Raw genomic sequence first — 23,756 nt, 5'->3', positions numbered from 1 at the left:
GAACGAATTGGGATCTCTTTAAAGTGGAGACAGAGTGTGGTTTTTGAAAAGTCTCACAATGACACTCTGAATAATACACATGACCCTATGTGAAATATACACATGATCCTATGTGAAATATACATATGATCCTATGTGAAATATACATATGATCCTATGTGAAATATTCACATGACCCTATGTGAAATATACACATGACCCTATGTGAAATATACACATGACCCTATGTGAAATATACACATGACCCTATGTGAAATATACACATGACCCTATGTGAAATATACATATGATCCTATGTGAAATATACACATGACCCTATTTGAAATATATACATAACCCTATGTGAAATATACACATGACCCTAGGGTAAAACAACATTGATCTGATCAAAATATCTCTACTATAGATACTCACTTAAAAGTTAACTAAATTGATTAAAACAACCGACCTTGCAAAAGGTGAAAAGGATGGGTTTAGTAATATTGATGACCTATCTGGCATGAAGTTTATCACGTATCGGTATAAAGTCTCATTCCATTTGACTCTGAGTGAGCTTATCGCTATTTTCCTCAAAAACATTACAAAAGGGGCATTTGTTTCAAGACACTGTTGCATCATATTATAAATAGCATCGTAGTCAGAATATTACCCATGGGAACATTACTCAACAGCGTCTACTATCTTTCTCGTGACAAGGGTTATCGCAAAACGAATTTGGTGTCAGGGCATGAGACGTTCAATAAGAAAATGACAAAAATGACCTTTTTGAACTTTTTTTATACAAATCACGCAATTTTTGAATTGTGATTATTCATTGGTTTGATAAGATGTTTGATTGGTGTGTGTATATTTTTACTCATATTACATAATAACGATTTAGAGAATATTTATGTTTTCATTGATAAAAACAATCTCTATGAGGCTGTAAACAGCCATGAATATCCATCTGATATTCAGTGGAACCAGATGGGTTGGATATGCTGTCACAAGTTCTTTGGTCTGACAAAGTGTGAGGACACACACATAACAAGGCTTCAGGATCAGGATAAAACAAACGCTGCTTTGATAACCTACTTATATCACCCAAACACATAAACACTTTTGACCAAAACACACACTCGCGCAAACACATACCCAACACACACAGACCTTTTTTTCATATTTTACCTGCAAAACCCCCAAAAGAACAGTTGCAACACATCTTTTTGATTCTACCCTTTTCTCACTCACAGCCCATATTTCAGCCAATCTGTTTTTATTATGTGAAAAGAGTGTTTTTATATAATATACTGTATACTAAATTGCTGTAATTTATGCAATAGTTTCTGGTTTGGCCCCGGCTTGAAATGCCGGCCAAGAGTGAAGAGAAAATTGAGGCTGCTGCCTAGGGTTTTCTCAAATATAATGCATCACAACTTTGGCTGAGAAGATAGTAGGAGTTTGTGGTGACATTCTTTGGTTGCCTTTGTAACCTCAAAGTAGTCACACTAAGTTCTTTGTCCCCTGTATTCCCAAACCTCGCTCGCCCACTCGCATTGTCTCCAGACTTTCCTCAAGAATGCTGATTTCTATGGCCGACGAACGCGGAGGTCAAATGAAAATGGTTAATTGCATTGTCACCTCTTGGGGTGTACCACTACCTTAAATGCTTTCTGTTGGCAACTGTGTGTAATTCCCTCCCTCTCTCTCTCAAGGCCTGCTACAGAATCTGTTTTGTTTTGTGTAAAGGGCAGTTTGGATGGAATGACAAATGATAACAAGAAAGTAATTCTTCACATTAAAGACTCATCTTCATCATCAACATTCATATTTCAGTTATTATAGTGCTGTTATTCATTATAGTTAATTTGTAGTTGGAGTAGCAGTAGTACTGTTATCATTGTTGTTGTACACTGCTAGATCAAATGATGCTGTATAGAACCGAAAATGATTCAATGGCTCATTTCATTTATGGTGCTCAGAAATGTCATAGAAGTAATGGTAGAAAAGCCAGACAAGTTCATTTCACTTTTGTGCATTCTGCGACAACATTTATCTTATTACCCAGCATGCATTCAGCGACCAGGACCAGTTCTCACTGACTGATGCCACTGTTGCCACAAGGAGGGAAGTGGCTTTGGCATAAAAATGTTAACCAGCATTTAACTGCAAGCTTGAAGCCGGTCTGATGTGGATAGATTCGACTTGTTAAGTCAAATGAAAGGTCAAGAGATTTTCCACGGATATCCTGCAACCCAAGGCAATGCTATTTAAACCACTTTAATTTAAATGGGAGAGAACTCTTGCCTGGCTTCCTGATGTTAGAATTAAATGAAGATGGATGCAAATGAAGCAAGGCAAGGAACTTTTAAGATAAAAATACACTCAAAATATTTTCTCATAGTTATGTGAAATGTATGAGGATGCCTCTCAATTCTGCTCACGTACTGTTTAAGCCATGCAGTTCTCGGTCCCTATCTCTGACACGTAATAAGAATTGATAAAACTGAAGACTAAGTAACTGACTTTGGCAGATCCACCCCCAAAATCCCTCTCTAGTGGGTACTTAATTTTCATGATCAGAATCCACACCATTCTGGACGGCTGATTCTCCACTTCTCTCCTCATACAGACTCATGTGAGAGCAGAGCGGTGAGAGAGTGGCGTGATTGGATGGCGATGGCCAGCGAATGTGTCCCCTCGCTCCATCCTCCTGTGTGGTGTTAGCAAGTGTGTCCGTCTCCCTCTGTTTCATTACCCATCAGCCATTGTGTTTCTGTCTGTCAAGCCCATCTCACACGTATTGGGTTCCAGTTGTCCCTCACTTTCTAAATGATCGGTTTGTTTGTCACTGTGCAGGGCCTCACCACGGCACGGACACCACCACATCAGGGAATTCACAGTTCACTGGTTGACAGCTCAGCTCTGCACCTTTCACCCCAGGTTCCTTCTGACTGAGAATTCAGCTTTGCTGTACAGTGCACAACGCTTACGGCGAATGCGGTTGTAGTGATCAACTGCTTAGTGATCATATAGTCATCTAAGGATGTAATCACTGTCTGCTGAGTGCACTGTATTAGATTGGAATTCCCAAATTCTCTGTCTGGTTCCAAGCTATACAGCTGCAGTACCTTCCTTGTCTAACACACAAATCCAACTGCGCATGAAATCTAATTTGATTTTGATTGTGTTTAATTACTTTTATGGGTTTCCTTAGTCATTATATAGGGTCAGGGGTCATTCCAACTGTCTGTGAGAGAAATAGGCCTAAGTCACGCTTTCATTCAGCAGTAAAAACCTATTAATTGAGCTAGGAGTTTGATTAGGGGTCATCTACTATATAGGTTTCCATACCACTCATTTTGAACCTTATATAGATGATCTAACTTAGTCTTCTCACATTGTCTAAATTCGCTGCCCAAACTTGGCCCCTGCTTTTACGAACAGGCTGAGTGGTTCCATCGAAGCATGAGAATGTTGGAAAAGGCCCCATATGAGAGTCCTAAATGGCACCCTATTCCCTTCGTGGAAGTAGAGCACTACATAGGGAATAGGGTGCCATTTGTGACAAAGACAAAGTTCTCATTTCAGGTGCCGAAGGAAAGTGTTTCCCATCGAACGTGTCGACCTTGGGGGACAGATCTGCTTTCAAACTCGGTAATGACATCTGACACAGTTCACTCGCCTGCATGCTGTTACAGAAATTCATTTTGGGGATCTAGGAGAGAAGGGCTCTGAAAGTCTGAAACCGAAGACCCCGGCCGTACATCAGGGGCAAACGTTTTACTGTAACTTGGTGTAAATTCACGTGTAGATTTATTATGGGTAGTACCTGTATCGGGTGAATCTCTGCATGGATTTGTGTTGCTCTATGATTCGCCTCTCATCCTCGTCTAGCACGACAGTTGGGAGATTAGATTGACTGAAGGGTACATGGTTGCTGGGATCTCAAACCTAAAACAGCTGGGCTAGGAGATTGTGGAGAGTGCCTGTTGAGTCAGAGAGAGAGGAGACAGAGAGGCAGATTGTTAGATATGAAAATGCAGGGGTGGACTCCCAAATTAGGGCCTGATTTTTTTTTAAATGAGAAACTGTCACAGTGGTTCAGATATTGATAATGACAGACTCATTTGGAAGGAGTGTAAATGATTGTAATTATTCATTCAGGTATTTTGAAATGTATTTGAATGATATGCGAGATTGGAAGCCTAGATATCCAGGCACTTTGAAATGACTCAAAAAATCTAGAACCCTACATAGAGGGTTCTAGATAAAAAAAACACATTTTTTCCAGACTCAGATTAAGCCTAGTCCTTGACGAAATACCATTCTCAATGGAGAATTTCCATTGAAAGTCCAGGATTAGGTTTAATCTGAGTCTGGAAAAAAAGTGGTTTTATCTATAACCCTCTATGTAGGGTTCTTCAAAGAACCCCCTACCTACAAGAACCACTTCCAAGAGGTTCTACCAAGAACCACTTTATCATCGAAAGGTTCTTCCTAGAACGTCTATGAAGGGTTCTACTGAGAACCCGTTTATCTTTGGACGGTTCTTCCTAGAACCCTCGATGAACGGTTCCACTGGCCGTAAAATGTTATTATTTTTGACAATATATTACATATATCATAAGGCCTTTCTTTGAGGGCCAAGTTACTCACAAACAAAGTGGTGTTAGGAATCTCCTGGTTTACAGGCCACATCAGGCCTTCAAGTCACATTATGCTTGCAAAGTGATGTGTAATTCCTATTGGAATCCAGCCAGAGTTAGGATTTCCGTCAAGTGGAATTGTTAATCACCTGCAACCTGCATTCAGAATGACTGCCAGGGTAGGGAAGATTGAATACTGAGACTACCAAAATCATCTAAACTGGAACAACTATCTCAGTAACGGGTACAATAAATCCAACAGATTGGGTGTTTAGAAAACTGTATGTTATTTATCTTTGTGTAGCATAAAATGTATCAACTAATCAATGTACATGCAAAAGCACAGATATTACAGTAAAACAAACAATTCTGAAAATCTCCCTTCAACAGAGCATGCTGGGAAATATTATATATGGTTCTATGTAGAACCCTTCTTGCCTTCCAAAGAATCATCAAAGAATCCTTTCTTCCTTAGGATGTTAAAGGTTCAAGGTAGAACACTTTGCCTTACAAAGAACCCTTGTGTGAAAGCGAAGTCGTACATCTCGCTCATCGCAATATCTGCAGTGCTGCTCGAGGCAACTTCATTTCGCTGAGTTAACCAATCAATCAATCTTTCTTGTCCTTGTGTAGCTTTGAGAAAAAGCCTGATTGCCCACAGAACTACGTCAGTTTGGTAAGATGTCCAACCATGACAGTCATGTAATTTGACATAAATCATATAAGGTCATAAACCAAATATGACTTGTTGTCAAATGAAGTGGACCAATTACACTTAATGTGTGACACAAGTTCATTCATAGTGTGACTTAAAGATGCACTCCGGGATCTTAAGCACAACAAATTCAAATCATATTGCACTAATTGGATTTGTAACATATCACACAAATTGCAAAAAATCGTACGATATCATAAAAATTGCTAAATTCGTAACATATCACACAAAATGGATGAGGTAGGACACAATTGGATGACGTAGCACACAAAAAACGGGGACCACTTTTGGCTCGTGAGCCCCACTTTCAAAACTAGTGGCTGAAATGATACAACATTTTGAGAGTGCATCTTTAAGGAGTTAAGGACACATAAGGTCATAAACCAAATATGACTGACTGACGGTCAAGTAATGTGAACCAATCACACGTGCCTTCTCATGAATGGCCAGATTCAAATATTGATTTATTCACCCTTTAATCCAACTAAACTGTAAATTGAAGTGTGAAGAGTAACAAAGACAATCCAGAGAGGGCTGAGTGGGTCTCCAGTGTATTGGAGTGACCATGCACTCTCTCTAAGTGTCTTCCTTGCCAGAATATTAACCGAGCGATGGTGCTAAGGCAATTCAATTAAGACAACCCCCCCCCCCCCACACACTTGTGGCCTACTAGGCGGCCATTTTTGCACTTTACCAAGTCTTAATTGTGTATTTGATCATGCTGATGACTGTTGGAAGTCAAACAGGCTTTCAGTGGGGTCCTGAGATAGGTGGGGTTGGCCATGCCAGGGAGGCCATCTTGGATTATATGGTGTTATTTACTGTGGTATCATGTTGGGAGTGCAGAAGGGCAACGCTTTGGGATGATACACGTCATGAATGATAGTTGACATCAATGACACTGGGGCGAAGTGATGATTTTAGTGAAGGAGAATGTCTGAGAGAATCCTTATGTTACAAAGCCCCTGAAGGAAATGAGAGACTACACTTTAAGAGCTTATTTTGCGTATTGCTGACACTTCAATCAAAGGCATTAATGTTAAAATAATATGTGGTCACATAAGGCCTATGCTGCCACTTTAAAGTGCTACCAAATGATGTTTTGTGATAGGAGACAACTAGGTCTACACATATGAAATCAGGCCATGACACCACAGATATTCCAAACTGTCAAGTAAATGTTTTATTTTTTATAATATTTAAAGTATTTTTAAAAAGCTGTTAATTGTCCCTTTAAAATGTATGTTTTTTTTACTTTACTTTGTGGAAGGTATTTGATGGCAAATGCCAAATATTCCATATTTGTTATAAAGATTAATAGGCTTTATTTAAAAAAAATCAAAATCAATATTCATTGCATTGTCTTTTTTACCTGATATTTTGTATTTTAGTTTTTATTCCTCATTGTTCATTTGACCATTTTAATGTCAATGTTGCTCGATGTGTATTCTTTCTGTGGAAATATGATCATTTTCAAAAACATTTTTGAAATACTGCCCCTCTTATCATCCGATCAAGTCGTATGTTCTCTTCTTCCAAGAAGTGAAACAGGCTAACCGTCTTTAATGCCAGTGGCTGTGCCTCCTTCCTGCAGCTATGCACTGGACTATGAAATATTTCGAGTACAATTGGTTAAGTGGAGTTAACCGTTCCCTTTTCTCCCCGAGGTAGCTTCCTTTTTGATCCCGCCGAGGCTGGCGCCTTCCAAAACACAACTTGTCTGGCTTATTAAATAGTTTGACCTGGAGAAAAAACGCCTGTTGCTTCTCAACCGAGCCTATTGTAAACTTTAAAAAGTCCATGACAGCATTTAAATTGGCGTAATGCTGTGTGACCAACAGTCATAGCATCTCGATGTATTTATTCAATATGTCTCTTCATAAATGTTTACATGACTTTTAATATTCGAGTTTCAATTTCTTTGTGTATTTCCATATTTTTTGTATTTTCTATTGTTTTATTTTAGCCTATTTAATACTTGAGAAGGATTCCTTTATAACCTTGCATTCTTCTGCATCTTATCACAGCGTTCTCGGGTGTGAAATTAATTAATTAAAAGGTTCCAATAAGTGCTCAACTAATGGATGTAAATACTCATGAGGCCTCCCCACTGGTTAATTGCGCTAAAATTGCTCTACTTTGTGTTCCGCGGAGACAAAACCCCCTTGAGCTATCAATGCACCAGCTCCGCACGGGGTCTGTATGATTAAAACTTCTTGTCGCTTTCAAAGGGCCTCTTGATGTCTCTTGGAAGGCAGAGGGCCAATGAGGACGGAGGAAAGGAGCGCTGGGGACGTCACGATGCCGAGTTGAGACGATGATTGGACGGCGCGGAGAGGGGAACAGTTACTGCCCTTTTATAGACGACCCCATCTAGTGAGTTGAGCTACTGGGCAATATTCTGACAGCGAGGACAGTACCAGACTCTATACTCTCGATCGCGATTCGATTTTCCTGAGCTGGCCAGGCGGAGGTGTATGGCCCCGTACCCCTTTGAGATGAATCCCGTTGGCCTATCGGGGTCTCCGTCCCACGAGATTAAACTCCACCAGAAAGAAGAGTCGGATACGGAGTGTGAGGAGCTGCAACCCAAAGATATGACAACCGACAAAGGATACAAAAGTAAGACGAGCAGTCTTCCATTCAGCGTCGAATCATTGATTTCCAAGAAAACAACCTGCAGGACTTACTATTCTTCTCCCTCCTCGGATTCGGGTCTCGTTCAACCGAAGCCTGTGGCGGCGGCGGTGCAGATCACGGAACAGTTTTCTCCAAGGAATTTTTACGTGGAGAGGAAAGTTTCCCCGGAAAGCTCGCAGAGCGTGTCGGACTGTCAGAATGACGACAATCAAGATTTTTGTGAGAAAGACCAGAGCACTTGGTTCCAGACTACATCTTTCTCGACTCCCCCTCGTAAGTCCCCGCTTCCAGAGTTATTGGCTGTCTAAATGTTGGTCAACTAATTAGGCCAACTATTCCCTATTGTTTGTCTATAATAATAACAATAACAATAATAATAATAATAATAACAATAATAATAATAAAGTTGTAGTAGTCATATTATTAGCAGTAGTATTATTTCTAGTTTTTCTATTATTAGTCTATTATTGATGTTATTGTATTTATGAGATCGTTATTACCTCACATAAAAGATCGTCATAAGCCTACCTCACATATGTTGTCATCACTGTGGTCGCGCCTGTCTATCCAAAAATCTACAGAATTTGCCTCGAAATGTCCCTATATCAGTCTAATAATACAATGTTATTTCAGAGTAGCCCGATTGTCTAATTGTGCACAGTTTAGACCTAAGTTTCTGTATGTTCCCGAAGTTTGTCATAGGCCTATTTTGGAATTGGGAAATTGGTAGGCCTATCCATTAAAAGCCACGGTGCAGGAATAAACCTTATGCTAATGTCCTTAAATGCATACCTTGTTTGGTGAGACTAATTATGACTAATTTATTGTCACATAGGCGCAGTGAAATGTGTTGTTTTAAAGGGTCAGCCGTTCTTGAGTTTTCCATTTAATAACAATACCTTTTCATTTATTTGTCCCTCCAGGAAGCTTAAGTCCACCTCCATGTCCTTTAAGGAAACATAAAAACAACCGAAAACCTCGAACGCCCTTCACTACCTCCCAGCTGCTCGCTCTGGAAAGGAAGTTCCGACAAAAGCAGTACCTCTCCATTGCGGAGCGAGCCGAATTCTCCAACTCCCTCAATTTGACCGAGACCCAGGTCAAAATCTGGTTCCAAAACAGGAGGGCTAAAGCCAAGAGACTTCAGGAGGCCGAGTTAGAAAAGTACAAACTGGCGTCGAAACCCATGCTACCTGCCTTTGCTCTGCCATTCCCCCTGGGAGCGCACATGGGCTCTCCATCTCTCTACGGACATTCTAACGCCTACCCCAGGCCCACTTTACCTGTTCCGGGACTCTTCGGTGGACCTGTCACCTATGGAATGTATTATTTGTCTTGACTTAGATTGTGCATTTACATTTCAGATACAAAATTATATGTCATTTATATGTCTTCAAACATGGTTGCAACATTTAACTTTACCCCCGGTCTGAAACATGGATATATTTTTCCAGAAAGCCATCATTTCCCAGAAAGCCCATAGGCCTATATTTGTCTACGCGACATAGATCATTTTTAGATATATGTTGTATACGCTCATTAAAGTCAAATAGGCCAATACTTGTGGGACATGTTCTCATGCCTAGATATTCTTAGCCAAATGTTGGCCACATTGTTGATTGCAAGATGGTGATTGCAAGATCATTTTATATCAAAGGCCTATAGGCCTTATTTTGTATATTTCTGATAGCGATTTCTGATAGTTGAGCAGTTATCAATGGCCAAGTTGTTAATGCACGTGAGGCCTTAAAACACAACCCATTTGCCACTTGCAACTAACAGCGTGTGTAATTGATCACTAGATCTATACATTTTTGTATCCATTTCGATTATACACAAAGGGGGGCATTAACATTAAGTTTATGTAATTTAACAGGCCTAGACAACGTCAATATCCTCGTGCATAATATATAGCCCTGTGCGCCATGCAACGAAAAAGTACTTAAAACAGCCTTATTGAAAGTGCCTTAAAATACCAACTAGGCCTATTTTGAGCTCTCGAAAAGCTTAATTGAACTGTAAAATGTCTGTCATTTGTTTCATTTGTTCAATATTGACGATTTTTCACATTCAATTGTCCGTCCACACAATTATGGAAAATCATGACCAACAGAATTATGCATGTGTACATTTGCCGAATTTCTTTCCAGTTGCAAGCTCTGTAAATCCGGTTTCTTTTCATGGAGTGAAATATTACTTTAGAAAACAAATGTGCATAAATAATTTGTACTTTTTTTTTACTATGAGAGGCCTTAAGACCAATTACAAATGGGATATTTGTATGATAAAAAAATTGATTTTATTTTCAAGAAATATAAATAATATCATTGTAAATAATAGTGTTCACGTGTCCTGCAACTCTGATGGAAGAAGACGCAGGAATATTGATATTTATTAAATATCTCTGTATCTGTACTGTGTACATGCATGGTCTTATTTTAATTATTCACTCATACCTGTAAAAACGGAGCTCAGTAAATAAACATTATAATTTAAACTTCTGTTGAAATGCTTTTGTCTCGTCAATGAACACAGATGACACGTATTACACCACACGGGGAACATCAAGATTGAAAGGGGGAATGGTCTTGACAGGAACCAATGTAGGCCTACATTTTCTCTTCATTAGAAATGTAAAAACTATTTCTAATTTCAAGGTTCAGTATTTAACCTCCATCTATTCTGAATAATAGTTGTATAATTCGTTCATCTATGACGACTGGAATGGTAAATTGCTGCAACAAAAACTGCAAATGTTTTCTTGATACTTGCAATGTTTAAACGAAAAATATCCTTAGGCTATATATGTTTCTTAACAATTTAATAGTTGTGCGAATTAGGCCTACTTTGACAAGAAAAACGAAATTTATAGGCTACCTTGACAAGACTAGACTTGTGCGGCTCTCGTCCCGTGTGGCTCAGTTGGTAGAGCATGGTGTTTGCAACGCCAGGGTTGTGGGTTCGATTCCCACTGGGGACCAGTATGGTAATGAAATGTATGCATTCACTACTGTAAGTCGCTCTGGATAAGAGCCTCTGCTAAATGACTAAAATGTAAAAAAAATGTAATATGGCTACCACTAATAGCCGTACTCCTATCATAAATATTTATTAAAATGTTAATTATAATTATAATCATGCACTTTCATAAGATTTTCCCTTAATATATTGTTTTATTTGTGTCTTGTTGCCATTTGTTAAGCTAAACGGTAGTTGAAACGACCACTGACGTTTGGATGCTATGATTTGGATTTATTAATCTCTGTCATATTAAACACAAAAACAGTAGATTTCAACCAGTATTATTCAATATATCTAGTAATTTCTTAATTCCACATGAACCGTTTGTATCATCCATCACAAAGCGTTTCGTATAGGCCTACTCAACAAGTAACGATGTGTCTTCATTTCTCCCATGGTTGTTTAGGCTACAGTTTTGGAATGATATGGCATTTTTCACCACCAAGTAGCCTAGGGAGCTTTAGCGAAATTGGGAGGATGTTCAGTATTTTTGAAATATGACAATCTCCAAGAAACCCGTCTTGATTTTGGAGTGGTGCGCAAGGGTCCTCATGTTGGAACCACTTCACACTCCAACACGGTAGTGGGCGATATACACTCATTATTTGTTTCCCGACCAATAGATGCACCAAAGAAATAGAAGCACTTCCACAGTTGCGCAGTGTGGGTAAAAGTTTGGACGTAACGAGGTATTTTGTCAATTAAAGTTTTGTAAGTAAAACGTTTTGGTAGCCATGTCAGTTATGGAAATATTATACAATGCAACGTGTGCTTGTCCTGCACATGCACGGCATATAGTTATTATTGTTACCCTTCCCACACGTAGGCGTTCGTCTGAAATCTCACGTGTTTTGCATTCCGACCTTGGCTGTAATATTGGTGCTAACAACTTGCAAGGTTGTCAAACGTTTAGTTTGCAGAGTTCGCATTAAAAAATGCAGTTAAGTTTTACATTAGTGCTTGCAATGATTAAACAGCGTTTTGCTCATCTGCAGAAGAAAAGTAGAAGCATTGGCATGCTTGCATAATTCAAGACATGTGACTGTTTCAAGTGTCACCACATTGTTTCTTGACAGCAGGGATGAAATGGCAGTTTAGCAAACCCAATAGCAATACCCAAGTGCATCCATCATGTGTCTTGGCATTTCTCCTGGGTAAATCCATTTGAATTCAATCACTTTTTGACAGCATCCCTTGATTTAAACAAAACTTTCCATACATGTTTGTCCATGGAAGACTTGGTCAGAAAGTGACTTTTTGGACCTGAATGCCAAAACAGTCACGAGATAAAGGTGCTCAAAGTTGACTCATTTTGCATACCTTACCAAAAATATAAACGGTTGAGTTCAATATAATTTAAAAGCTTGCAAACAGGGTTGACATATTTTAACCTTCAAAACACCAGTCTCAACGTCAACAGTGAATAGGCGACTACAGGATGCTGGCCTTCTATGCAGAGTTCCTCTGTCCAGTGTCTGTTCTTTTGCCCATCTTAATCTTTTCTTTTAATTGAACAGTCTGAGATATGGATTTTTCTTTGCAACTTTGCCTAGAAGGCCAGCATCCCGGAGTTGCCTCTTCACTGTTGACGTTGAGACTGGTGTTTTGCGGGTACTATTTAATGAAGCTGCCAGTTGAGGACTTGTGAGGCGTCTGTTTCTCAAACTAGACACTAATGTACTTGTCCTCTTGCTCAGTCGTGCACCGGGGCCTCCCGCTCCTCTTTCTATTCTGGTTAGAGCCAGTTTGCTCTGTTCTGTGAAGGGAGTAGTACTCAGCGTTGAACAAGATCTTCAGTTTCTTGGCAATTTCTCACATGGAATAGCCTTCATTTCTCAGAACAAGAATAGACTGACGAGTTTCAGAAGAAAGATCTTTGTTTCTGGCCATTTTGAGTCTGTAATTGAACCCACAAATTTTGATGTTCCAGATACTCAACTAGTCTAAAGAAGGCCAGTTTTATTGCTTCTTTAATCAGAACAACAGTTTTCAGCTGTGCTAACATAATTGCAAAAGGGTTTTCTAATATCAATTAGCCTTTTAAAATGATCAACTTGGATTAGCTAACACAATGTGCCATTGGAACACAGGAGTGATGGTTGCTGATAATGGGTCTCTGTACGCCCATGTAGATATTCCATTAAAAACCTGCCGTTTCCAGCTACAATTGTCATTTACAACATTAACCATGTCTACACTGTATTTCTGATCACTTTGATGTTATTTTAATGGACAAAAAAATGTGCTTTTCTTTCAAGGACATTTCTAAGTGACTCCAAACTTTTGAACGATAGTGTACATGTACATATTACCGCAATTACCTCGAATAACATGTGCCCCTGCACATTAACTCTGTACCGGTACCCCTTGTAGATAGTCTCACTACTGTTATTTTACTGCTGCTCTTTAATGATTTGTTATTTAATTTTTTACTTAACACTTATTTTTCTTAAAACTGCATTGTTGGTTAAGGGGTGGTAAGTAAGCATTTCACTGTAAGGTCTACACCTGTTGTATTCGGCGCATGTGACAAACATAATTTAATTTGATTTGACTGTCATAGTCATCACACCAAAGCCGGTGTTGTCAATATCAGACCTCTGCACTATAGGAGCATGTCTGGAAAAAGCTATTTCCTTATCACTGGTGCAGAGGAATGGAATGGTGTAACAAACCATATAATATCCATTCCTACGCTAGGGAGTTTTAAGATTAACCTTGAGAAATGGTTTATGGGCAAAATGCTTATAACTGCACAGGCTTAAAGAAAATCTAATTGTTTTCAATAAACGTTTCATGGTCATCTATTTAATTTGACAGTTTCCTCCTATTGATGAGATGTATTTTGTTTAGTTCACCTTCATTTAACCAGGTAGGCTAGTTGAGAACAAGTTCTCATTTGCAACTGCGACCTGGCCAAGATAAAGCATAGCAATTCAAAACATACAACAACACAGAGTTACACATGGAATGAACAAAACATACAGTCAATAATACAGTAGAACAAAAGAAAACAAAAAGTCTATATACAGTGAGTGCAAATTAGGTTAAGTTAAGGCAATAAATAGGCCATGGTGACGAAGTAATGACAATATAGCAATTAAACACTGCAATGGTAGATGTGCAGAAGATGAATGTGCAAGTAGAGATACTGGGGTGCAAAGGAGCAAGATAAATAAATACAGTATGGGGATGAGGTAGGTAGATAGTCACATTCAGCCAGTTGCCCAGACCACATCAATGATCTTCAATCAATATATACTGTCAAGGAGGTGTGTAAACAAAACTCCTTAAAAATGTGGCAAGATAAGAAGTTGGGGTATGGGGGAGACAAAATACTGATACTTACATATAAAAACATTTTGGTTTACCCAAATAGGAACTGTTCACATTGGAATTGTCTTGGTGTGTGTTGAACACTGTGCGATGTTTAACAGTGAGAATGGTGAACTTACTAAATGACAGAGTTTGACTGTGTGAAATTAGGTTGCTTCTTGTGTAAATATTTTCCGTCTGGATTTTAATGATTTGTATGTTTACAGATGGGCTATGTACAGGTGCAGTGATCTGTGAGCTGCTCTGACAGCTGGTGCTTAAAGCTAATGAGGGAGATATGAGTCTCCAGCTTCAGAGATTTTTGCAGTTTGTTCCAGTCATTGGCAGCAGAGAACTGGAAGGAAAGACGACCAAAGGAGGAATTGGCTTTGGGGGTGACCAGTGAGCTATACCTGCTGGAGCGCATGCTACGAGTGGGTGCTGCTATGGTGACCAGTGATTAGAATCTTGTCTATATTTTGTTTTCATGTATTTTCATGAGGACCACAATGGAAATACGTTTTCAAACTGTTTGTCATCCTCAATGATTTTAATGGCATGGTACTGTATCTACATGTGTGGTTGTATTGTGTTTTAAAATGGTCAAATACATCAATGGGAAAATATGTATGGACGGTTTCGTTCAATTTAAAAGGGGTGCGGGCAAAAAGTCGAATGGATTTACCCTCCTTTGAAGATTGCGTAGTTTAGATCGAGAACATTGAGTTATTACTTCTCTGTAATGTCTACGCTGCTGCAAATCTTTTTTTGTTATCGATGCATTTCCACTTTAATAACTCTACCTACATGTACATAATTACCTCAATTATCTCGATTGACACATTGACTCTGTACGGGCACACCCTGTATATAGCCCCGCTATTGTCATTTACTGCTGCTGTTTAATTATTTGTTATTCTTATCTCTTACCTTTTTTTAGGTATTTTCTTAAAACTGCATTGTTGGTTAAGAGCTTGTAAGTAAGCATTTCACTGTAAGGTCTACACCTGTTGTATTCCGCGCATGTAAACAAATAACATTTGATTTGAAGATGCGTAGCGATGCCATCTCTGCCAAGTCAGTGGCACTCATTTACCAAATACTTTCAAATACAATCTTTGACAAAGAATATCAACTCCCGCAATGATAAACTTTATACATGATCTAATAGCAATATATTTCATTTAATAGCAATATTGGACCAATGGTGACTGGCTTGTAGGACCCGTCTGATTTCTCTCTATGTCTGTGTTCACATAGGCTAAACTCTCTGCCAGAGAAGCCTGTAGTCACCGACTGGAGTTACTACAAGACTGCAGTGGCCAGAGCAGGGATGGTGGATGAGTTTGAGAAGAAGGTGGAACCCTTCAGAAAATAGGGTTTTGCCAATGTGCACACGTGATGTGCTAATGTGATTGGTTCGTTGGATATAACTGTACTCATTTAGATGTTGCTTTCCCCCTACAGTTCGGTGCCTTGACTATTCCAGTGCCATCGAGGCTCAGGAAGCAGAAGCAGTGAGTTACAAGTCATATGGGTAGGGTTAGGAGTTTTTTCTGGGCAGGTTAGTACCATGAGAATGATAGAGGACTCTACTTTGTATCTGTTACATTATGGCATCTGTGAGCGCACAGTCAATGTCATTGAGTCCATCTCCGTTTGAAGTTGTCCATTTTCTTCTACTACTTCTATGAGTTGGTAAACAAACAGAAAGGGTGCATACTGCCACCTAGATGTGTTGTTTGAACAGGTATAATGCCAAGGTTGGCGATTTACTGCCACCTGCAGTTATGGAATGTTTGCTAATGAGTATAATTCATGGGCTGATTCCTCTTGATGACCCAGATGGAATTATGTGAGCCTTCCTTAACCCATAGGATGTTCCACCCAATTAACTACTTCAAGATGTTGAAAGTCCTCAATGGTGATGCCCAGGCTAAAACAGGATTTTGAGCACTAGAGTCCTCTATCTATGGGCAGTGCATGGTCAGGAAAAACTCATAGCCCTAAATGTTAGGCATATTTGACTTTATTTGACTCTGTTTATCTCTGAAATGTGTGTCTGTGCAGGCATTTTGCTCTGAGGTAATGGTATCTTCTTCTCCCTCAGAAAAGATGCCTACTTGGAGGCATCCAAGGCCCCCCATCACCCAGTATTCAACAGAGGTGACCATCCAATACATGCATAGAGTAGAAGACTCACTCACTTTCTCACTCTCTCTGACACACACATACTCCAGTTTGCAGTATGGAGTGAGAGTCCATACTGTCCTCACTGCTCTCCCTGTCTTTTCAGCTGGATAAGTTCCACAACATGATCCCGTTCGACCAGATGACCATCGACACGTTCCCCGAGACCAAGCTAGACATGGAGAAGCACCTGTACTGCCCACACAAACCCATTGCCGAGCTGTAACTTATCACTACTGGCCAGCCACGTAAGCCCATGGCAGACTTATCACCAGTCATATCACTCTGCCTCACAAAATAGATCATATACAGATCTGAGTACATTCTTTTATTGTCATGATTATTTTCAATTGGTTTTAGCGCCAAACATTTGTTTGTTGCTTCACTAATTTAGCTTTCTTATCATGCATTTTGTCAATTAAATATTACCACTACAAAATAGAAATGTTGATGATGTAATGGCTGTTTCTAGATTGAGAACCTAATTCTCCTAAACCAGGGTTTCCCAAACTCGGTCCTGGGGCCCACCCTAGGTGCACATTTTGTTTTTTTGCCCTAGCACTACATGGCTATTTCAAATGACCAACTCATCATCAAGCTTTGAATCAACTGGGGGGGGGGGGGGGCAGGACCGAGTTTGGGAAACCCTCTCCTAACCTGCCACGTTAGTTCTCCTAACCTGCTGTGTAAGTCTACCTAACCTGTTATGAAAGGTCACTTCTGCTTGTCAAAACCGGCAGCCTGCTTTGAGAACAGTGAGTTTCCACTAATGTGATACACATGTAAATTATATGTTCTAGGTAGAATATCCCAGATAATAAACGCTATGGTGTACTGACAAGTTAGTACCACTGGGAAGCAGTATATGCATGTACTTGGCTCCAGGTTGAATGTGGCACCTAGACTCACCTACCTAGTTACTTCTACTCACAGCACACTTTTCATACTTGCACAAATGTATGAAATTAGTATTGTGAATGATTTAAGTGTTGCTTGTTGTTAGCTGAATTTATTTATGTCAATGTGGAATTACTGTATGGATTACATTTTAGTCATTTAGCAGACGCTCTTATCCAATTAGTGCATTAATTTTAAAATAGCTAGGTGAGACAACACATCACAATCGTATAATGTTCCTTTTCCCTCAAAGTATTAATTAGCAAAGTCAGTGTTAGCGGGAAAAGTGAAGTGCCTTTTTGGGGAGGGGTGGGGGGGGTTTCAGACGGTTTGAAAAGATGGACAGGGACTTCGCTGTGCTGACTTTAGGGGGGAAGCTTGTTCCACCATTGGGGTGCCAGGACAGAGAAGAGCTTTGACTGGGCTGAGCGGGAGGTGACCCCCCCCCCCCCCCATAGGGATGGGAGGGTCAAGAGACCAGAGGTGGCAGAACGGAATGCTCGGTTTGAGGTGTAGGGTTTGAGCATAGCCTGAAGGTAAGGGGATGCAGTTCCCCTTGCTGCTCCGTAGGCAACCATCAGGGTCTTGAAGATGATATGAGCTTCGACTGGAAGCCAGTGGAGTATGCGGAGGAGCGGGGTGACATGGCAGAGCTTAGGAAGGTTGAACACCAGGCGGACTGCGGCATTCTGGATACGTTTCAGGGGTTTGATGGCACAAGCGGGGAGCTCAGCCAAAGCAGAGTTGCAGTAGTCTAGATGGGAGATGACAAGTGCCTGGATTAGGACCTGCGCAGCTTCATGTGTGAGGAAAGGTTGTACTCTATGGATGTTGTAGAGCATGAACCTGCAGGAACGAGCCACTGCTTTGATGTTTGCAGAGAATGGCAAGGTGTTGTCCAGGGTCACGCCAAGGTTCTTTGCACTCTGGGAGGGGAACACTGGATTTGTCAACCGTGATGGAGAGGTCTTGAAGCGGGCAAGCCTTTCCCGGGAGGAAAAACAGCTCCGTTTTCACAAGGTTGAGCTTGAGGTGGTGGGCCGACATCCAAGCGGAGATGTCTGCCAGGCACACAGAGATGCGTGTCACCACCTGGGTGTCAGAAGGGGGGAAGGAGAAGAGCAGTTGAGTGTCATCCGCATAGCAATGCTAGGAGAGACCATGTGAGAACCGAGTAACTTGGTGTACAGAGAAAAGAGGAGCGGGCCTAGCGTTTTGGATGTGGCGTTACACTAATTATAGGGCCTTTAAACCACCACAATAATGATTGAATCAATCATCCCTCATTCAATACTAAATACTGATGAGCACTGAGGAATATCATTATATTTTATAAATTGCTGCATTATCTTTCCTATCTAATATACATCTTGGTAGATGTCTGAAGATTCTGATAAAAAAAAAAGTTGTCATTTTTTATTTTAATAATGGCACCTGTAGAAAGTGGGCAATGTCGTGGACTACATACCCAGTTGATCAATATGTATTGTCATTAGTTTGTAGTCGGATTCAAGGATCCATCATAAATATTTTATTAGCAGCTAAAGTGAGTGTTCAGTTATCAAGATTAATTTACTAAAATCATGCATGATAAACTGTACAGTACCTTTTTGGTTTGTTGTCTCTTGTTACTGGTTAGTGTAATTGTCAGTCATACACCTCGCCAATCACAGGTCTATTTGTAGCGCCCCCTTCTCAACCTTGCGGTTCGATTGGTCACTTCTCTCATATCTATCTAAAGATAGGCGGGCTATGTTGCAACATTTCATCCCTGGATGCAGATTGGATTAGATATCCACAATTTCAGATTTTGATTGGCCTGCGGCTCATGTAGAATAAAAAAAATAGGAGGAGTTACGTTACAGATCATTTACCGCTATGTGTGTTATTTGACAGTACTGTAAAGATTGACGAGAAACACGCAGTTCAGGTAAGGGCGTTTATCGTTTTATTCACTTTACATGTAGATAAATATCATAACATTTCTAGTGAGAGGTCTGTCTAGCTGAATAAATTGACATATGTATGTGTCTTTGTGGTAGAGATTGTGTCACCAAATGTTCAGATAGTGCGCGAGCTGTGCGGAGCATGTCAATCAATAAGCACTGTCCCTGCTGAGGTCAAAAGACAGCATCTTTGCATTAACCAGATTCTGGTGGCTTTTCTGCACTAGCCAACTTGGTGAAATTCGAAAGCGACTGTATTTGTACATTAAATTAGGTATTTTCTACGGCTGGTTGGTCTCATCGTAAACAACGACCTAACGTTAGCTGTTGTGTTGGCATTATCGGTCATCATATGCCAACGCTAACTAGAGGGGACCGTAGTTAACGGCTAGCTAGCGAGGTTTATGATGCTTCCCTGCTGTTTTTAAGCGTGTCAACTTAGCTAGCTACTGTAACTAGGCTACTGAATGTTGTGGTGTAGCGGCACACATTGTAACTGTTAGCTATGTACCTAGCTAACTAGCTACAAAATAATGAGATGACTTAATTGAGTACAAGTTTCTAATGGGCTTTCCAGAACATGTTTGGCCCTGTAGTACTGCTAAGGTAGATGAGTGCCGAGACACGAAATTAGCATCACTTCACCAGTTTCATTACCGTACTCTGCGCAAAAACATACCCACGGTTTGCGCAGGTCCGAGCTAGAATGCGGCTACATTCGATTCAAAAGGGCCGACCAGGTCATTAATGAGGGCTAGTAATGCAACACTACATGCGAATTATTTAACAACTCTTTCGACATAGACACCCGAGCTGACTTACTATTGCCACACTGTCCTGCCACCGTTCACAACTGCACACGACTCATGAGCTATTAATTCATGCCACAAAGGCTATACTGTAGTTAACCTACACATTTGAAAACGGTAATATGGTTCATGCTAATTGATCGACTTTAGGGAGCAAAAGTCAAGTTGGGCCATATGCTTATGTCTGGTTTCTGTTCTCTATGGCCCTAGTTATTGCACACCATAGAACGTTGGCTCAGTCAGAGTTCATGTACTTTCTGTCCATAGTTCCCACAGTAGTTTGTCTGTTCTCTGGGGTCTGACAGGCTGAACCAGTATAAACATGCTATAGGCTGTTGGTCCCTGGCCCAGAATGGGCAGTGTACGTAAATAAAACGGGTTTGGTGGTGCTATTATTGCTCCTGGTGTGAGAGGGAGAGAAGGAGGAATGACAGAGGGAAAGAGGTTTGCACATGCCTGGGCCTAGGGACATCAACACTGGCAGTATTGTTTTGAGGACAATGGGAATAGCCACCAAGCTATTACTGGAGAGTGGGAGAGAGAGACAGCTGCTTCTGCTAGAGGAGATTTCTGTAACATTTGACCCTTTTCACTGACAGTGATCTTATTACTCTGTAATAATTCTGCTAGCCTAAGCCTTGTAGTAGTAGTAGTAGTGTGCAATGAATGCAATAGTTAGCATAGGCCTACATGTTACACAATAGGATATACACTGACAACACTTAATATTCACTGAGATGGCATGAAGGGACAAGGCAACTCTTTTGGGATCAGTGGACACTCAGTACTTTAAGTTTGCACGATTGATTGTCTTTTATCCTTCGAGAGCAAATTCTTTCCACGACAAAAGCTTAGCACTGCAACTGTGAGTGAGGGGCAGGGAAAATGTAATGATGAGCAAATGGAAACATGTATGTTTTCCTTTCTATATGATTACCCTGGGCCTCCTTGTTGTCTATACAGCACAGACCAACAGAGCATGGGATGTTTCCAGAGCCAGACAGTACTGCTTGGCTGGGTGGAATCATTGCTAGGCCTAGTTTACCATGGTATTTCATTAAAAATGGGCATTTATGAACATAGGGATATTCAGTAGTTTGGGTACTTACAGTTTTGCTTCAGCAGTTGGTTAAATGAGTAAAACACGAATGGTGGAGGATGAGAATAGACCTTGATGCTACACATCCTGTTTCAGGTATGTTTGTGACAGGCTATGCAATATGACAGTCCACTGTCAGCCGCTCTCTCTGATTTGATTTCATACAATGCAGCTCTTGGCCTCTGGTTCCTAGACCATGATGTCATGGATTATCCCTTTAGCTGGGATTCAAAAGTACATACAGAGCATTCAAAAAGTATTCAGACCCCTTCACTTTTCCACATTTTGTTGGTTAGCCTTATTCTGAAATAGATTATTTTTTTTTTTAAATCTCAATTTACACACATAATGACAAAGCAAAAACGTGTTTAGAAATTAGTATTCAGACCCTTTACTCAGTACTTTGTTGAAGGACCTTTGGCACCGATTACAGCCTTGAGTCTTCTTGCATATGATGCTACACGCATGGCACACCTGTATTTGGGGAGTTTCTCCCATTCTTCTCTGCAAAGCCTCTGAAGCTCTGTCAGGTTGGCTGGGGAGCGTTGGTGCACAGCTATGTTCAGGTCTTTCCAGAGATGTTCGATCAGGTTCAAGTCTGGGGTCTGGCTGGGCCACTCAAGACTTGTCCCACAGCCACTCCCGCTTTGTGCTTAGGGTCGATGTCCTGTTGGAAGGTGAACCTTTGCCCAAATCTGAGGTCTTGAGCAAGTTATCATAAAGGATCTCTGTACTTTGCTCTGTTAATCTTTTCCTCGATCCTGACTAGTCTCCCAGTCCCTGAAAAACATCCCCAAAGCATGATGCTGCCACCACAATGCTCCACCATAGGGATGGTGGCCACTCTACCATAAAAGCCTGATTGGTAGAGTGCTGCAGAGATGGTTGTTCTTCTGGAAGGTTCTCCCATCTTCACAGAGGAACTCTTTCAGAGTGACCATCAAGTTCTTGGTCACCTCCCTGACAACGGTCCTCCTAACCCGATTGCTCAGTTTGACCTCATGGCTTGGTTTTTGCTCTGACATGCACTGTCATCTGTGGGACCTTTTTATATAGACAGGTGTATACCTTTCCAAATCATGTCCAATCAATTGAATTTACCACAGGTGGACTCCAATCAAGTTGTAGAAACATCTCAAGGATGATCAATGGAAACAGGATGCACCTGAGCTCAATTTCGAGTCTCATTGCAAAGGGTCTGAATAATTATTTAAATAAGGTATTTCATTTTTTATACATTTGCAACATTTTTAAAAACCTGTTTTTTTCCGTTGTGTCATTATGAGGTATTGTGTGTAGATTGAGGATTTCTTCAAATTTGATCTATTTTACAATAAAACTGTAACGTAACAAAATGTGGAAAAGGGGAAGGGGTCTGAACACTTTCCGAATGCACTGTAGTAGACCTTAACCATATCATATTAGCTTGTATGGCTAAATATCTTTCTGTTAGCCTAGCTATGGTATGTTTGATCAGTTTCAGTGGCAGTCAATGGAGGATTGAATGCTAAGCTAGCTGCTTGTTTGTCTGTGCTCAGTGTGTAGTCTAAAGGCTTTGTTTGTTTGGGTTGCATACTTGCATTTGTTTATGTCAACAAATGGGTTAGGAGAGATGGTGGGGGGTCTGGAATGTCTGCTGTGATGATGTGATAAATGGATGGAGTGGGAGGAAGGAAAGTAAAGAGGCGAGATGATGAAGGGAACAGATGGGGGTGGAGTTTCATTGGTCAGTGCTAGGCCTAAATCCCAGGAGTAATCAAATCAAAGTTTATTTGTCACGTGCGCCGAATACAACAACCTTACAGTGAAATGCTTACTTACAGGCTCTAACCAATAGCGCAAAAAAGGTATTAGGTGAACAATCGGTAAGTAAAGAAATAAAACAACAGTAAAAAGACTGGCTATATAGAGTAGCGAGGCTACATACAGACACCGGTTAGTCAGGCTGATTGAGGTAGTAGGTACATGTAGATATGGTTAAAGTGACTATGCATATATGATGAACAGAGAGTAGCAGTAGCGTAAAAGAGGGGTTGGCGGGTGGTGGGTGGCGGGACACAATGCAGATAGCCCGGTTAGCCAATGTGAGGGAGCACTGGCTGGTCGGCCCAGATGAGGTAGCATGTACATGATTGTATAATTAAAGTAATTATGCATATATGATGAACAGAGAGTAGCAGCAGCAGCGTAAAAAGAGGGGTTGGGGTGGGGGGGCACACAATGCAAATAGTCCGGATAGCCATTTGATTACCTGTTCAGGAGTCTTATGGCTTGGGGGTAAAAACTGTTGAGAAGCCTTTTTGTCCTAGACTTGGCACTCCGGTACCGCTTGCCATGCGGTAGTAGAGAGAACAGTCTGTGACTGGGGTGGCTGGGGTCTTTGACAATTTTTAGAGCCTTCCTCTGACACCGCCTGGTGTAGAGGTCCTGGATGGCAGGCAGCTTAGCCCCAGTAATGTACTGGGCCGTACGCACTACCCTCTGTAGTGCCTTGCG

The 23,756-nt window shown here is 40.7% G+C and overlaps 2 protein-coding genes across 6 annotated transcripts in view; both read left to right on the top strand.

The window, feature by feature from the left end:
• The first annotated feature begins 7,729 nt into the window (after positions 1-7,729).
• Positions 7,730-10,484, top strand: LOC106586900 (homeobox protein MSH-C). Its single transcript, XM_014174640.3, has 2 exons — positions 7,730-8,256; positions 8,907-10,484. The coding sequence occupies exons 1-2, from the start codon at positions 7,821-7,823 to the stop codon at positions 9,320-9,322; spliced, it is 852 nt and encodes a 283-aa protein (XP_014030115.1). The 5' UTR covers positions 7,730-7,820; the 3' UTR covers positions 9,323-10,484.
• A 1,171-nt stretch (positions 10,485-11,655) lies between these two features.
• LOC106586907 (patatin-like phospholipase domain-containing protein 6) overlaps positions 11,656-23,756 on the top strand; it is a 44,756-nt gene continuing 32,655 nt past the window's right edge. For 3 of the 5 annotated variants that reach the window (XM_082965602.1, XM_082965609.1, XM_045706971.2), the window contains exons 1-6: positions 11,660-11,715; positions 15,260-15,295; positions 15,580-15,676; positions 15,787-15,836; positions 16,430-16,485; positions 16,616-16,757. The gene's annotated coding sequence lies outside the window, so the exon portion shown is untranslated. Of the gene's footprint in view, positions 11,716-15,259; positions 15,296-15,579; positions 15,677-15,786; positions 15,837-16,429; positions 16,486-16,615; positions 16,758-19,185; positions 19,337-23,756 lie in introns of those variants that run through there. The other 2 variants (XM_014174684.3, XM_045706967.2) reach the window with 2 other exon arrangements.

Source organism: Salmo salar, chromosome 02 (genome assembly GCF_965601325.2).
Source record: "Salmo salar chromosome 02, fSalSal1, whole genome shotgun sequence".
Lineage (NCBI taxonomy): Eukaryota > Metazoa > Chordata > Actinopteri > Salmoniformes > Salmonidae > Salmo > Salmo salar.
This window is presented reverse-complemented; position numbering and strand designations above follow the sequence as displayed.

Bases quoted from the DNA above. Each gene is read 5' to 3' on its own strand.
- LOC106586900 (XM_014174640.3), top strand. From the start codon at position 7,821: ATGGCCCCGTACCCCTTTGAGATGAATCCCGTTGGCCTATCGGGGTCT. The intron at 8,257-8,906 runs GTAAGTCCCCGC...TTGTCCCTCCAG, and splicing joins ATCTTTCTCGACTCCCCCTC to GAAGCTTAAGTCCACCTCCA.